General features: G+C 39.6%; 1 protein-coding gene across 3 annotated transcripts; it reads left to right on the top strand.

Moving 5' to 3' along the window:
• Positions 1-2,195: 2,195 nt before the first annotated feature.
• On the top strand, positions 2,196-6,256 carry LOC108997982 (membrane-anchored ubiquitin-fold protein 3-like). Of its 3 annotated transcripts, none has more exons than XM_018974386.2 (5): positions 2,196-2,328; positions 2,835-2,978; positions 3,329-3,553; positions 4,151-4,321; positions 5,865-6,256. In XM_018974386.2, the coding sequence occupies exons 3-5, from the start codon at positions 3,421-3,423 to the stop codon at positions 5,912-5,914; spliced, it is 354 nt and encodes a 117-aa protein (XP_018829931.1). In that variant the 5' UTR covers positions 2,196-2,328; positions 2,835-2,978; positions 3,329-3,420; the 3' UTR covers positions 5,915-6,256. The 3 variants fall into 3 exon arrangements, with proteins under 3 accessions (XP_018829931.1, XP_035549551.1, XP_035549552.1); XM_035693658.1 differs by having other exon boundaries at positions 2,199-2,328; positions 2,815-2,978; XM_035693659.1 differs by lacking the exon at positions 2,835-2,978 and having other exon boundaries at positions 2,211-2,328.
• Positions 6,257-16,250: the final 9,994 nt, after the last annotated feature.

Genomic DNA, 16,250 nt, shown 5'->3' on the forward strand with positions numbered 1-16,250 from the left:
GACCCATCATTCTAATTTCAATCTCTCTTTCCTCAAACTCTTTCACTCTCTTCGATCTCTCTCTGTCCTCAATCTCTCTCTCTCATCAAACCCCCTCTCTCTCTCTCTCATCCAGATTTCTCTTCTCAAGTTCTCTCTCACTGAACCCCCACCCCCTCTCTCGCTCTCTCTCTCAAATTTTCTCTCTCATCGAGTTCTCTCTCCAATTAAGTTCTCTCTCACCAAATCCTCTCTCTTTAAGAGAGGGGGAGATGAAGCCCATTCACACGTAGGATGTGGGACGTGGGATTTGGCACATGAGAAGATTTATTATTCCTATTCGAATTAATATTTTATAAACCGAAGAAAATGTAAAGCATTAATGGAAGGCACAGATGAGAAGATTTATTATTCCAATTAATATTTTATAAACCGAAGAAAATGTAAAGCATTAATGGAAGCAGAATAATGGTTAAGTGAGAATCGAGTACTGACGGGACAGACTAGTACTGATCAATGAATGTACCAATATTAATTGTTTAAAGCTTCACATTCTTATTAATTATTTGTAAATAATAACATCATAATGGGCCCTCTCAAGCAATTGATAATGGTTTTAGTGACTCTGAGAATCCACTACAAGTCAGTGGAAGTAAGCCCAACTTCTTTAAGATTGATTTTATTTTTATTTTTTATTACAGAGAATCATATATATTATATATTCCACCATGTTAAGAGAATAAATGTACTACTTTAATGACAAAAGTGTTCATAAAATTATATTCTGTTGTGTTGTCTGCAACATTTTCACTAATAACTCATGCTTTCAACCCCTCAATTTCATGATTTCCCAAACAAAGTATCGATACTTGATCTCGATGAATTAGTACCAAGTAATCTCGATGTACAGACATGTGGTATTCTTATCATATCTCAGAGTAATCTTAAAATTACATATTGAAGAATAATCTCACGTTACATGTGAATAAGGTCTTGAATATGTTTATAGAGAATAAACAATCTTCTTTTATAGAACCGATTTTATGAGATGAGTTAGGCTCATAAATTTCTTCACTACTTAATACCTTAATCTCGAACTAAAATGGTACGGGATTGCATGCAGACCTGACCCTATTTTGTTTGGATGCAGCTGTTTGCATTCAGATTCCATTAGTCCATACATCCTTTAACCTCCATCTCCTATATGGCTAGCCATTGAGAAGAAAGTGTGAGAGTTTGCAACTTTGCATGCATCTTCTAATGTTCCTAAAGAGTTGAGAATGCAAAGAACATTGAAAAATCCCACCAAGTTGGGTTTTGGGTTGGAGCATGATCCAATTTGTCTATAACCCCAAAGACCTAAAGAACATGATCTTTGGTGATCTAATACACACCTAATATCCTTGGTTGGTCTACTTACCTTCTAAGCTAATCCCATCATCCATCTCTTACCTTCATGTCAACAACTACTAATGATCACTACCCCTATATTTCCCTTGTAATCCATCTCTTTCATCCTTTTCTTTGTTTGTTTTTTTTCTGTTCTTTCCTTTCTATTACTCGTCTTGCTATGTTTGAGAGAATTTTTCGTAAAATGTTTACAATTTTTATTATTGTAAAATTATAATCACGATGAAATGTCATCATTATTGTAAAATGAAAAATGTTTTAGTCACAAGAAATCTTAGAAAATTAAATCTACAAACTAATATATCTTAATGTGATTCGTTAGATTATAAAATTATTTTTATTATAAAATAAATTTAACGTATCATTTGGAATTATGTCAATTTATAAAATTTTTTTTTTATAAAATTTATTTAAGAAGATAGCATTTCTCTTATAAAACAAATCATTTATTAGTGATAAATTAGACCACTTCCAACAAATATATTATTTTTAGAAAATTCTTTGGTAGGCTCTATAGGGATTGAGCCTAAAATCTGATGAGCAGTCAACGTGTTACCAAAGAGCAAATTGATAACCAACACTAACGGACTCATAAAGACAATTTACCGAACCCCAAAAGAAATCTTCACCATTGGATCCCCAAGATTCTCTCGCTCATCTAACGCTTTCCCGTCCTGATCTAGCCACGTCGCACTCAGCGGCGGATTATGGTAATTTTATGTGAAGCTCTTGGCGACGTGGCACACTTTGATTGAGGCAGAGCTTCGGATTCTTTTCGTAGCCACACCTAAACATATCCCAGACACACAAATCTCAGTATCTATCTCTGATCTGTACTCTCTCTCTCTCTCTCTGACTCTCTTGAGCCAAAATCGTAAGCAGACACTGAATCGAATCTCTGAACTCTGACTGATCCTCAATTCATGGCTTCTTGACCAGGTATCATCTTCAAATGGCCCCCATTATTCTCCGTTTGGTTCCTGAGAAAATGAAGGAAATTAATGCGGTATCTTTTTCTTTTTTACCTTTTTTTTTTTCCATGTCCTGTTGCAAGAAATTGGAAACCCAACCGACTTGTGATCTAATACTAGCTTTATTGGTGTCACTGCAGTCTCTGTTTTTTTTCTCGCTCTCTCTTTAACCTCTCTTAGATTTAGATAATGGAAATACTAGTTTCTTTGCCCATTATATATTTCCTTAGAAACCAAATCTAGCCTCTTATTTCTATCTCGTTCGTCCGTGTAATAAGCTAGATTTCGTAGAAATTTCTTTGGAATAGATTGCCTTGCATCGTCGTCCCTTTCGTCTTTCTAAGATTTATTTAGGAGGTTGTGATTCGATTTATTGTATTAGGGAGTATGGTATAAAATATCGATCTTTAATTCTTGGTGATCCTCTTGAATCCGAATCTTGATTTTAATATAGGTCTAAATGTATTATTCTAGAGATATTCTTTGGGGCACTATCGGCTGTGGAAGCTGTTCGATCATATGAAGTGCTTACTTGGCTGGATTGGTTCGATAGCCATCGAGTCAGATTCACATTTGTTTCATGCTTTCGTGCAGGATCGTTTCTGTAAATTTGCCCAGGTTAGCGTGAAAAAATAAATATTTGGTAATTTGCAGTTTTAAGTCATTGATATCTGGATACCCTTTGTTTGGTTCCCGAGAAAACTAATGAGAAGTTGAGAAAAGTGAGTTGGAAGTAGTAGATTTCCCGCTGTGGACTGAGAATTCTAAAAACTAAGCCCTGCCCAAGACTGTCGACTACGATTATGAGTCAGTTAATTCAGTTTTCCTAACCTTAAGGCAATGAAAATATAAGGGTTGTAATGAGTATTCTTTGTTTATTTATATTTTTTCCCCTCCATTTCCTCCAAGGCCAAAAGGAGTTGCATGCTAATTACATTAAGTTGGAGTTTTTGGGTATTCTTTTTCAGGTGGGTAGGGAGCGACTAGATTCATTTAGTAAGCACTGTTTTGGTGTTACATTGTGCTTTCAAGCTTGGCAAAGGAGGAAAAGGGCTATATTATGGGTGAAGGAGAGGAGGGTATTGAACTTAAATTCCGCATTTACGATGGTACCGATATGGGCCATAGTACTTATGCATCATCAATGACGGTTGCAACTCTTAAGCAAAAGCTTGTTGCTGAGTGGCCTCAAGGTTTGTCATCTTTTGCTGTTTAATTCTTTCTTGACTTCATCTATGTCATATCTATATGTTTTCTTGTCTTTGCTTTGTGTTCATATCTACAGATTGTATAGAAACACATTTTCTCTCGATCCGCTCTGATTTATTGCCGATGCCCAAACTCAATGAAATGGTTTTTTATGGTGATTGATTGATGCAATTAAAGTCTTCAGCTCTTTACTGTGTGGGTATATATGCTGTCTCTAGATTTTTCGACTTACATTGCATTTAGCTGGAAAATTACTCTCATAATGATCTGTTTTGTTGATTTGAGGTAAAGCGTTAACTGATGCCAAAATCTATGTTAACACCTTTGTGAGATGGAACCTCTAATTTACTAAATGAATGAAGTACATGAATACTTAACTTCAATACAATTGCTTCCATAACCAAGAAAGATAATTTGGAATGCCTTTGATGAATTGCCATGTAGAGACAATACTTTTCCTGACAGTATGTGGACCAATGCACATCCCCTGCCTGTATTTTCCTGGGCTTTGGTTTCACAGGGTCTCTATGGTGGTGCTATATCTTTATCTCAGTTTTTAGAGAGAGAATTTGTATTTGCAGACAAAACAACCACTCCAAAGGCAATTAATGATGTAAAACTCATACATGCTGGTAAAATCTTGGAGGATAACAAGACACTTGCTGATTCCAGAATAACTATTGGCGACCTTCCTGCTGGTGTTATTACCATGCATGTTGTGGTACAGCCTCCTGCCACCAAAAAGAAGACAGGTACATGTAGTTTATCATTCATTAAACATTGGGGTAGGATTTGTAATCATGCAATCTCATGAGTCTTGAAAGTTTCCCAAAACATTGATTTTGTAATCCCTTCTCCTTTGACAGAATCTCTGAAGGTCTGACTCTAATCAAAAAACCCTGTTAATTGTTCATTCATCACAAAAATTAATCTCAATTTTGGTAATTTTTGTTAAAAATGAATTTTGCATGTCTCTTTTTTCTACTCTTCTTCAATGATTTTGGTTGGTTTATGGTGATCTAAATGCTAATCTGATTGCCAGAAAAAATAATTGCCAATATATGCTGAAAGAAGAGGGTATTGTGATACTTTTTGCCAATGCTGTTCTGATTCCTGAAGGGATTGTAATAAGCTTGATTCATGGATGTAAATTTCAGAATTCTTTCTATTCTGATAGAGAATAAGTTTCAAGATTCCCTAAAGATGAGATTGGCCCCCAAAATAAAATAAAAATAAAAAAGTAAAAAGGAGGATATCAATTCCTCTGCATGAATCTGGTTAAAATCCAACTAAATGCTGGGTTTTCAAAACGTAAGTCAGTGATATACCCAACACCTTAAATAGGTGTGTGAGCAAAACTCTAATTAGGGCTTGTTTGAGAAATGAGATGATCTCATCTCAAAACTTCTCATAATTTCCTTCCCAAACATTACTCAAACACAAACACTTTTCAATTTCAAATTTTCAAAATTTTCATCTAATCATTACAACTTTCCCAAACTTCCAAACAAACACAAAAAACAATACTACTTTTTCAAATTTCAAAATAAAATAATATTAACAATTATATTCTAACAATATTTTATCTTTATAATATTTTTATTCAACTTTTCTCTCTCCTTTCCCAAAACCCAATAAAATATCGTAATTCAAATCATTTCACTACTATTCACAAACCATTTTACTACTATTCGTAGAATTTTCATCTTATGTCACTTCGCAAACGAGCCCTCTGTATAAGAACTTCAAAAAACTTTCTTGCTGAGAACATGTCAAATGAAGTTGATGCCAAAGTCAACTACCCTAAAGTCAGTAATATTTTTTAGTAATGCTAGTACAAATCTTATACAAGCTCTTTATAAACAAGTGAGTCCCACTAATAAAAAATAGTTTTTTTTACACTTTTTTTAGGTGGAGCCCACTTTTTTACAATGACTTGTATGGAACTTGTCTATTTAGTGCTTGTACAAATCATTTATCTTCATGAAGAGTAAAGGGATCTCTACAGGATTTGGATTTGGATTTGGTAACAGTTTAGTTACCTAAGTTGGCCCTTTTGTGTACCTTGAGAGTAGGGAGAGGAGCAACTTTATGATGGGAGCAATTTTATTCTGTTTTAGACATTGTGTTCTCAATATATTCAAGCTCTAGTTTTTGTTTTACTGATCAAAAAAGAAAAAAAGTAAAGATATTCAAGCTCTACTTTTCTGAAGTTTCCTCTGCATGGTTACAGTTATAGGGTCTAACATTCTATCTTCATTGTATCTTTCTCAATGGATGCTTTTGTGGACGAAGATGAGGAGCATACGCGAAAGATGAATTCATGCTCCTGCACCATCCTTTAATTTGCGAAGCATACTCTGTATGCTGTTGAAGATTTGAATCAGTAGTTTTACATTTTTGCTTTCCTTGAAGATGGAAGTGTAATGTAGCCTTATAAATAGCAATTATGATCGTGCGGGTTGCCCTTTTTTGTTGTTGTAATTTCTTCTATTGTCTTTCATTTGTAGTCATTCTCTTCTAAGTGAAATCAGAATATCTACCATGGTCCTTTTTGTCGAGATAAAGTTATGTTGTGAAATGTAAATGCATGAGAGAGAGAGAGAGAGAGAGATGATATTCGTGCAACCATTTGATATTAATGTTGAACAAAGCCCATATGAAGGGTTTATATTGTTTCACAAGTATTTATCAGATGTGTCTCGTGAAAACGACCCAAACAAGTTACCATCATCTGTGAGATCAGTCATTGATGCAATAGGCTATTAGATTCGTTGTATATAGACTGGTAGTGAAGAGTTAGGTTTAAATCAACTTCTTAATTATTCGATTGATCTGTCAGCATTTGGCTATTACCTTGCATATATACTCTAATCCTTTGAAGTACTGATATTCCTTAGTGTGATGCATGTCACTGCAAAGATCGACATGGCGTTCCATGTGTTGAACGGATTTGTACAGTTTTAGATATGAGACAATTTGATTAAAGAAATGCTTGGTTTACACAAACATAGTATAAAAATAAATTTAAAATCTAATGTGTTTTAATGTGGTAGGTCATATTGCACATCTCTTTTTATTATAAAGTATATCTGACGTCTCATATCGAGTTACGTTAGTTTATAAATTTGTTTTTATAAGATTTTTCATCTACCAATCATAAGATAATTAAAAGAAGATGGTGAATAACATCTTTCTTTTGACACCAAGAAACTACAATATTAGATATATTTCAAAATATTAGCTGCCGACCACGTCCAGATCTCATACCAGAAGCATTTACTGCTAGTCAAGTTGTATAATCACAAAGAACAAATACGTTTTCCTACAGGAATTAGCTAATCCCATAATATCATATACTTACTAATCTCCAGGTGCTCTTGTTTTAGTTTGAATTCTTGTGCACTCCCAAAACAGCAAGGAGCACAAGCAAAAGAAAGGTAAAAGACCCAACAAGAGACAGGAAGATGGCGGCTTCTATGTGGTGGCAATAGCCATCAAACACATCACAGACCTTTCTCCACTGCACGTGCGAGTTCCCGTCGCGGCCAATGATTCCGTGTTAAGACTCTCAGTGATGAACAGTAATGTAAAATGAACACAATGACGATGATGCACCACAATGATAAAAATACCTCAGAGATTCATACGCAGTGAGGGATTCGAGGTCCCCACTTCCTCCTTAAGAAACTAACGATTCTGATGAGAATTTGCTCCAGAATGAATACAACATTCTCCTGGCATGATACTTAACAAACAGTAATTAAAAATACAGAAAAGCCCCCCGTAACTACCTTCCGAAGATAACTAAGACTACACCGTTTTATAACAACTCAAACGGTGCGTTTACATCAATAACCCAACCCCTTATGTTGCCTAAAACTATGCCGTTTCTCTTAGCTAGGTGACGTCGTTTCTTGCCCATAAAAGAATTATCCAAAGCTGCGCCGTTTTGAGCTCTTGAAGACACAAAATCCCCAAAGCCTGAACTCCACTTCACTTCGCACACTTCCGTCTTCCAGCCTACTCACCACAAACCCTAAAGCTCTCATCTTGCCTTCCATGGATTCCCAACCTCGAGGACCCTAACATTCTCCCTCCCTTAAAAAACCTTGTCCACAAGGTGTGGATACAAAGCCCTCATTTTCCACACTTTCTCCCAACTATTTTCTTCCTCCGATAGCCCTATCCATTTGATCAGTATTTTGGACACTGCCCTTCTTCCTTGCTGTCTCATGCGTCGATCTCGTACCGCCTCTAGCTCGGGTAACACCTCGCCGTCGCTATTTGTGGGTGGCAAGGTGGCCAATGGTTGGATCCGATCTCCTAACTTCCTCTTTAAGCACGACACATGGAAAACGGGATGGATCTGCGACGTGGATGGCAACTCTAGTCGGTAGGCCACCAACCCGAGTCTCTGAGCCACCCTGAACGGCCCGTAAAAGCGTGGCGCCAACTTCATGTTTCGGCGAGCCGCCACTGATTTCTGACGGTACGGCTGCAGGCGAAGGTATACCCAATCTCCCTCTGTAAACTGTCGCTCCGTTCTATTTTTGTCAGCATAATTTTTCATTCTTACTTGTGCTGCCGTGAGGTTTCCCTTCAAAATGTTGAGAATCTGTGTCCTATTCCGTAGCAATTGATCCACTGTCACATTGTTAGAGGTTCCCGGGATATAATCCAGTAATTTAGGGGGTGCATACCCGTAGAGGGCCTCGAAATGGGACATCTTGGCTGAGCTGTGGTAGGTGCTATTATACCACCATTCAGCCAAAGGAAGCCACTGACTCCATCCAGTAGGCTTAAGACTTGCATAACAACGCAAGTATCCTTCCACTACCTTGTTCACAGCTTCTGTCTGCCCATCGCTTTGAGAGTGATAGGCAGAGCTAAAGTCTAGTGAGGTCCCCTGGAGTGTAAACAAACCCTTCCAGAAGGTACTTAAGAACACGGGGCCTCGATCTGGGACTATGCTTTTTGGGAAACCATGTAGCTTGAACACTGAACCAAGGAACACTTGGGCCACCTCTGAGGCGGTGTAGGGGTGTGCTAAGGGCATGAAATGCCCATATTTTGTGAACCGATCAACCACCACAAAGATAATTGAGTACCCTTTTGATTTCGGCAACCCTTCTATGAAATCCATTGAAATATCCATCCAAGCTTGTTGTGGTATAGGAAGGGGTTGTAGGAGTCCCGCTGGTGGCAATGTTTCATACTTGGATGCTTGACATATCTCACACTCCCTAACCCATTTTTTTATGTCTTTTTTCATACCAGTCCAGTAGAAGTCTCTCTTGGCTCTTTGATAAGTCTTCAAATAGCCTGAGTGTCCAGCCATGGGGTCAGTGTGTATAAATTGTAGTGCCTTTAGTTTAAAGGGGGAATCGGGCACGATAAGAATTCTTCCTTTTCTCAGAATCAGCCCTTGCTGCAATGTTGTTCCCTTAGGAACTTCATGATGATTCAACAATTTCTCCATCAAGGCAGAATATTCTTCACTGTTTAGGTAACTTTGCTTTAACTTCCCCACCCAATCAGCAGTCGGAAAGAAAATTTGTGCACACAACCCCACGTTTTCCTCCCTTCTTGAAAGAGCGTCTGCCACTAAATTTTCTTTACCCCTTTTGTACTCAATAAAAAAGTCGTACCCCATTAGCTTAGTAATCCACTTCTGTTGCACCTCAGTTCCCACACGCTGTTCTAGCAGGAATTTAAGTGCTTGCTGGTCTGTTTTAATGACAAACGGTTGTCCAAGAAGGTACGGTCTCCACTTTTGCACGGCCTTGACTAGAGCAAGTAGCTCCTTCTCGTATGTTGATAACAATAGTGCCTTACCCTTAAGAGCCTGACTGAGGTAGTAAATAGGCTGTCCGGATTGCATTAAGACTGCCCCAATGCCCTTTCCGCTGGCATCACATTCAATTACAAAGGGCTTGCTGAAATCAGGTAATTTTAGCACTGGTGGTTGGGAAACAGCTTGCTTTAGGGTTTTAAATGCCTTGCTGGCCTCTATGTTCCAAGAAAAAGAATTTTTCTTGAGTAGGGAGGTGAGAGGAGCAGCAATAAGCCCATAATTCTTGATGAATTTCCGATAATACCCAGTGAACCCTAGGAATCCTCGTAAGGCCTTCACATTTTTAGGCTCGGGCCATTCCAACATAGAGATAATTTTAGAAGAGTCAACCATAACACCCTTAGCACTTATGATATGGCCCAAGTAGTCAACTTCCTCCACCACGAACCGACACTTTGATTTTTTTGCATACAAGCAGTGCTGTTTCAACATGCTTAAAACTGCCCTCAAGTGATTCACATGCTCCTCTCGAGACTTACTATACACCAAGATGTCGTAAAAAAAAACAAGCACAAATTTCCTCAAGAAGGGTTTGAATACATCGTTCATTAACCCTTGGAAGGTTTCCGAAGCGTTAGTGAGGCCAAAAGGCATCACTAAGAACTCATAGTGTCCATCATGGGTACGAAAAGCTGTCTTAGGAATGTCACTAGGCACCACCCTCACTTGATGATAACCCGATCGTAAGTCAAGTTTAGAAAAAATCGCCGACCCAAAGAGTTCATCCAGCAACTCATCTATCACTGGAATAGGAAACTTAGCCTTTACGGTTTCCTTGTTAAGTGCCCTATAATCCACACACAGCCTCCAACTGCCATCAGCTTTACGGACAAGCAAAACCGGGGAGGAAAAGGGACTAGAGCTAGGTCTAATCACCCCACTTTTTAACAACTCAGCCACAATCTTTTCTATCTCTGTTTTCTGGTAATAAGGGTATCTATATGGCCTGTTTGTGATGGGTTGAGTGCCTTCTTTGAGAATTATTTGGTGGTCATGAGTACGAGATGGAGGTAGCTCCTGAGGTTCATTAAATACCTCTTTGAACTCATCCAACAGTTCTGAAAACTGCTCCCCAATCAATTCAGCCTTTCCTTCCTCTTTTCCTTCACATACAATTTGCAAAAGAATGCCCTTTCCCTTAGCCATAGTTGCTTTAAGCAACTATTGGCTACCCTCTACAACCGAGGGACTCAACTTCATTCCCTTTAATTCAATGATTCGGCCCTGCCACCCAAAAGTCATTATGAGCTTCGAAAAATTCCAAGTTATGTTGCCTAAGGTCTCTAGCCATTGGACTCCAAGTACGATGTCACATCCCGCTAGGTCCAATAAATGAAGAGGAGGGTTTAGCCAATTACCTTGCACCTTCAGCTGGGCTGTTTTGCAGATTCCCTCACTGCTAAGGCCTTGTCCATTGGCCATTCAAACCTTTAATTGCACTGAATAATCCACTGGCAGCTGCAATTTTGACGCCAAGGTTGAGTCTATAAAGTTATGCGAACTCCAGGAGTCCACTAATATTACTACTTGCACTCCAAGAATACTTCCCATTAAACGCATTGTTCGCACATTAGGAGTTCCTGCTATGGCAGCTAAGGAGATTTCCAGCACCTCCTTGCTGCTGGTTAGTGCTTCTATTGGCAGTTTTTTCTCTTTGTCCTCACCTGTTTGCTCCTCTTCTTCTTCTTCCACCTCTTCTTCATTCCCTTGTATCAAGTAAATGCGGGGATTTTTGCAAGTGTGTTGAGGATTCCACTTTTCCTCACAATGATAACACAAACCCTTACGTCGTTTCTCATCCATTTGCATGGAAGAAACTGGTTTAGTGCCCCCCATAGGCTTCCTCCACTTGTTGTACTGATCACTCGAGTAAGATCCTTGGGAATAGTTGCCCCCTATCCCAACAGAAGTTGATCTCTCCCCCATAGGTTTACTGATTTTCTTGATGCTGTTAAGGTACTCTTCTTGCATTTTTGCTAATCCATATGCTGCATTTAAATTTACAGGGTTTTGCATCCGAATCGGAATGCGAACTTCATCTCTTAAGCCACTAAGGAAGTAGCTGAGCTTGTGAGGATCTGAGAGGCCTCTCAAACAGTTGGCCAATGCCTCAAATTGGCTCATGTACGCAGCCACACTATTGGTATGTTTCAGTTTTGTCAATGCTTCCATCGGATCATCGTAAGCCGTGGTTCCGAAGCGAAGAAGTAAGGAACGGTAAAAGGCTTCCCAATCACGGAATAACCCCCCTTCAGAGGCATTTTGGAACCACACCAATGCATTCCCTTCCATATGGTAAGAGGCCATCAATAACCTTTGAGGCAGTGGAGTTTGATGGAACTCAAAATAATGGTTGGCCTTAAATAGCCAAGTAGCTGGCTCGACACCTTGGAAATGAGGAAAGTCGAGTCTGACCCCTCTTGGATTAAATCTTCTCGGTTCTGGAATTTCAAGGTCCAGGTCATGGTGTGGGGGTGGAGGAGGAGGAGGAGGAAGATTGTGTTGTTGATTGAACCAGGTGCGTAACATATCTTTGATTTCTTCGACATCCGTTTTCACCGTATTAACTTCTGTTTTCAACTCCAGGATTTCTTGTTGGTGACTCTCCACTTGATGTTGCAAGGCTTCTTGTTGGTGTTTAGATCTTGTGTTGTCGGCCATGGTGGTGGATGATTCTGTTTGGATTAATTTCTGAGTGTATGTGTCTGATAGTGGAATGCGTTTGTGTGGATATTCTCTGGTTTGGTGATGGATGAATATATCTCGGTAGGATATGTTTCTGGGTGGGTGTGGGTATCTTCTGGTTTTGGCTATGGATGAATGTATGGTTTTGGCTATGGATGAATGTATACTGATTCTGTTTGGATGAATTTCTGAGTGTATGTGTCTGATAGTGGAATGCGTTTGTGTGGATATTTTCTGGTTTGGTGATGGATGAATATATCTCGGTAGGATATGTTTCTGGGTGGGTGTGGGTATTTTCTGGTTTTGGCTATGGATGAATGTATGGTTTTGGCTATGGATGAATGTATACTCGGTAGGATCTGTTTCTGGGTTGGAAATGGGTAGGATCGACGGCACTTGATACCAATTGTTAAGACTCTCAGCGATGAACAGTAATGTAAAATGAACACAGTGACGATGATGCACCACAATGATAAAAATACCTCAGAGATTCATACGCAGTGAGAGATTCGAGGTCCCCACTTCCTCCTTAAGAAACTAACGATTCCGATGAGAATTTGCTCCAGAATGAATACAACATTCTCCTGGCATGATACTTAACAAACAGTAATTGAAAATACAGAAAAGCCCCCCGTAACTACCTTCCGAAGATAACTAAGACTACACTGTTTTATAACAACTCAAACGGTGCGTTTACATCAATAACCCAGCCCCTTATGTTGCCTAAAACTCTGCCGTTTCTCTTAGCTAGGTGACGTCGTTTCTTGCCCATAAAAGAACTATCCAAAGCTGTGCCGTTTTGAGCTCTTGAAGACACAAAATCCCCAAAGCCCGAACTCCACTTCACTTCGCACACTTCCGTCTTCCAGCCTACTCACCACAAACCCTAAAGCTCTCATCTTGCCTTCCATGGATTCCCAACCTCGAGGACCCTAACATTCTCCCTCCCTTAAAAAACCTTGTCCACAAGGTGTGGATACAAAGCCCTCATTTTCCACACTTTTTCCCAACTATTTTCTTCCTCCGATAGCCCTATCCATTTGATCAGTATTTCGGACACTGCCCTTCTTCCTTGCTGTCTCATGCGTCGATCTCGTACCGCCTCTGGCTCGAGTAACACCTCGCCGTCACTATTTGTGGGTGGCAAGGTGGCCAATGGTTGGATCCGATCTCCTAACTTCCTCTTTAAGCACAACACATGGAAAACGGGATGGATCTGCGACGTGGATGGCAACTCTAGTCTGTAGGCCACCAACCCGAGTCTCTGAGCCACCCTGAACGGCCCGTAAAAGCGTGGCGCCAACTTCATGTTTCGGCGAGCCGCCACTGATTTCTGACGGTACGGCTGCAGGCGAAGGTATACCCAATCTCCCTCTGTAAACTGTCGCTCCGTTCTATTTTTGTCAGCATAATTTTTCATTCTTACTTGTGCTCCCTCTGTAAACGTCTCAGCTCTTGTTGTGCCATAAACCACAGTGGAGACACCATCAAACACAAGCAAACAAATCGAAATCATGGAGACCATCATAAATAGCCAACACAAATCCCCTGTTTCCTCTTCGGCAAAACAGAGAATCGCTGCGTTCAAGAGAAACCAACGAGTCTCCACCACACCGAAGCAGCTATGGACGGCCCAGAATTTGCCGCTGGTCATCGTCGGAATACACCCACCAACCATCTCGCTAGAAACCACCCAGACAGCCACATAAACCACCACCCAAGCACTATCAGTCGGCCCAGATCCGCCGCACGTTGCTCTATGTTGTCGCACTCACCACCATCAGCCATGGCAGCAACCATGTCTCATTTCTCTTATCTCGACGCCACCACACGCACAAAGGAAGCCAACTAGCAACCATCGTGATTCTCAGCCCAGCCACCGTTCTTTCGGTCTCTATTTCTCTTGCATGGTGTCGAGTTACGAAGTGATATTAAAAAAAAAGCACAGCAAGGTAAGTAATTTAATCATAAATTAGGATCATCACAGTTCAGTTTATATATAAGTATTATTTAAGTCAGTTCATTGATAGCCATTATTTATGAACCACTAATGTCATATGCAAACATATCATCCAGCATAGCATACGATCATGTCATTCCGCATCATGTTCAAATTCAGAAATTATATTTATATATGTATTATGTCATGCATCTCATGTGTATAAAACACATAAGACATCTTAAGTTCAAGTGCAAGATAAGAGTAGATCAGTTAATCAGATGGCCATTCAGATGCATGGTACCAATGCAGTTCAATTTCAGGGTGGATGTGCAAGTCATGGACTCAACCGTGGTCCACCATAGTATGCCAGAATACTATCAGCGACTCCCCTTACTGCAGCAGGATGTGGGGCCTAGGGTTGATACCCGCATGGTGAGGGGCGGGGGGTACCCTCCCCCGCACCATGACGGGGATGGGGGTTTTTCCCCATGATCAAAAGATGTCTCCCTACTACCCTTTTGAAATGAAAAATTGTAATTGGGTTTGGGATCGATAGACTTACCGCGCACAATGCCCGCCCAGGATACAGTCTTGGCTTGAGAAGCTGAGTTGCCAGTTTGACGATCCACTTGGCCTGTTTGAATCAGAGCAGACTCGAGGCCTCTCTTTCTCTTGTGCTGAAGCAGGCGGGGGCGGGGGGAAAAAACCCCATCCGCCCCGCCCCCTGCCTAGGCCAACACACTGTATTTAAAAAAAAGTTTTTTGGTCTAAAAATACTTTTGTAGACCAAAATTATAATACAATTTAAATAATAAATTAAAATTTATAAATATAAAAAGAACTTAAAATTCATTAGAGTTAGATTTTGGATTGCATTGGCTTCCAAGGCCAGCCTTTATATAGGATGCCAATGCAATACAATAATCATCCTTAAATAATGTGAGACTTAGTAGTAAGTCTCACATTATTTAAGGATGATTATTGTATTGCATTGGCATCCTATATAAAGGTTGGCCTAAGAGGTCAAGGCAATCCAATGAATTGAATACAATTTTAAGTCTTTAATAAATTGTATATATCTATATACAATATATTTATTTATATATATATAATTTATATATATGGAGCGGGGCCGGGGCCGGGGCCCTACTGGGGTCATCCCGCCCCCCGCCCCCGCATGGGCGGCGGCACCCCGCTGCCCACCCTTAGTGGGGCCGATGCACAACCTCACACACAGGGTTAAGTGTGTTGGCCAATCAAATCAGTCCGTTAAGTCAGATAAATCAAATCATGCATAACATAAGTATCAATATGAATAGTCATGAATTTTAAGCTCTCAACATGAAAACTTTTCTAAAAATCTTATATTTATTATGTTTACGTTGTGATGGATTTCTTGCTGAGTCTTCGACTCATTTTAGTATGTTTTCATGTTTTAAACCATCCAAGTGATGATGATGAATACGAGCAGGCAGGCCAGGATTAGGAAAAGCAGTTGATTTAGTTTCAGACCTTCTAGAATAAAATTGCTTTTATGACAAAAATTTTATTCATTTAAGATTTTTGAAGACATTTTATTAGACAGTTTTCTACAAAATAAATTCTAAGTTCATTTATTAAAAATGAGAAATCTTGCCGGGTTTATTTTATGAAAAACACGTTACACTCTTAGCCTACGGGAAGGGGGTGTTACACTACATCTTATCAAAAGTAAGTTATTAGTACATTATTGATAAGAAATCGATCGATCTAGTCCTCATAAATGAATACTCTCTTTGTTTATAAACCCTCTTCTAAACAATAGCTAAGAAACACAAGGCCATGTCGTGGTCGTTGGTCTGCTGAGAAACTCACAACTCTGTCTCCATGGCTGATATCGTGAATCTCCATCTATATTTCACTCTCAATCTTTGTCTTTGATGGTCGAATGACTTGTGGATCAATCCACCCGCCCGCATAAGACTAGGCCAAGTGCAGGAACAAAAAAAAACCAACACAATCACTGTTATGTTAGTGGATAACCCAACCTAATCAATGATGTGGGGGTCCTGGGTAACAAGCCTACTAATCACTGATCTGTTAGTGGATAACCCAACACAACAAGTCGAGCCATTTTAATGGTCTGAAATTAGTGTCGTTTAACTATCTAAGTGCCGAAGACAACGTAGGATTTACAGTAAGCATCGGTTATGGGAAA

Source organism: Juglans regia, chromosome 8, assembly GCF_001411555.2.
Source record: "Juglans regia cultivar Chandler chromosome 8, Walnut 2.0, whole genome shotgun sequence".
Taxonomy (NCBI): Eukaryota; Viridiplantae; Streptophyta; class Magnoliopsida; order Fagales; family Juglandaceae; genus Juglans; species Juglans regia.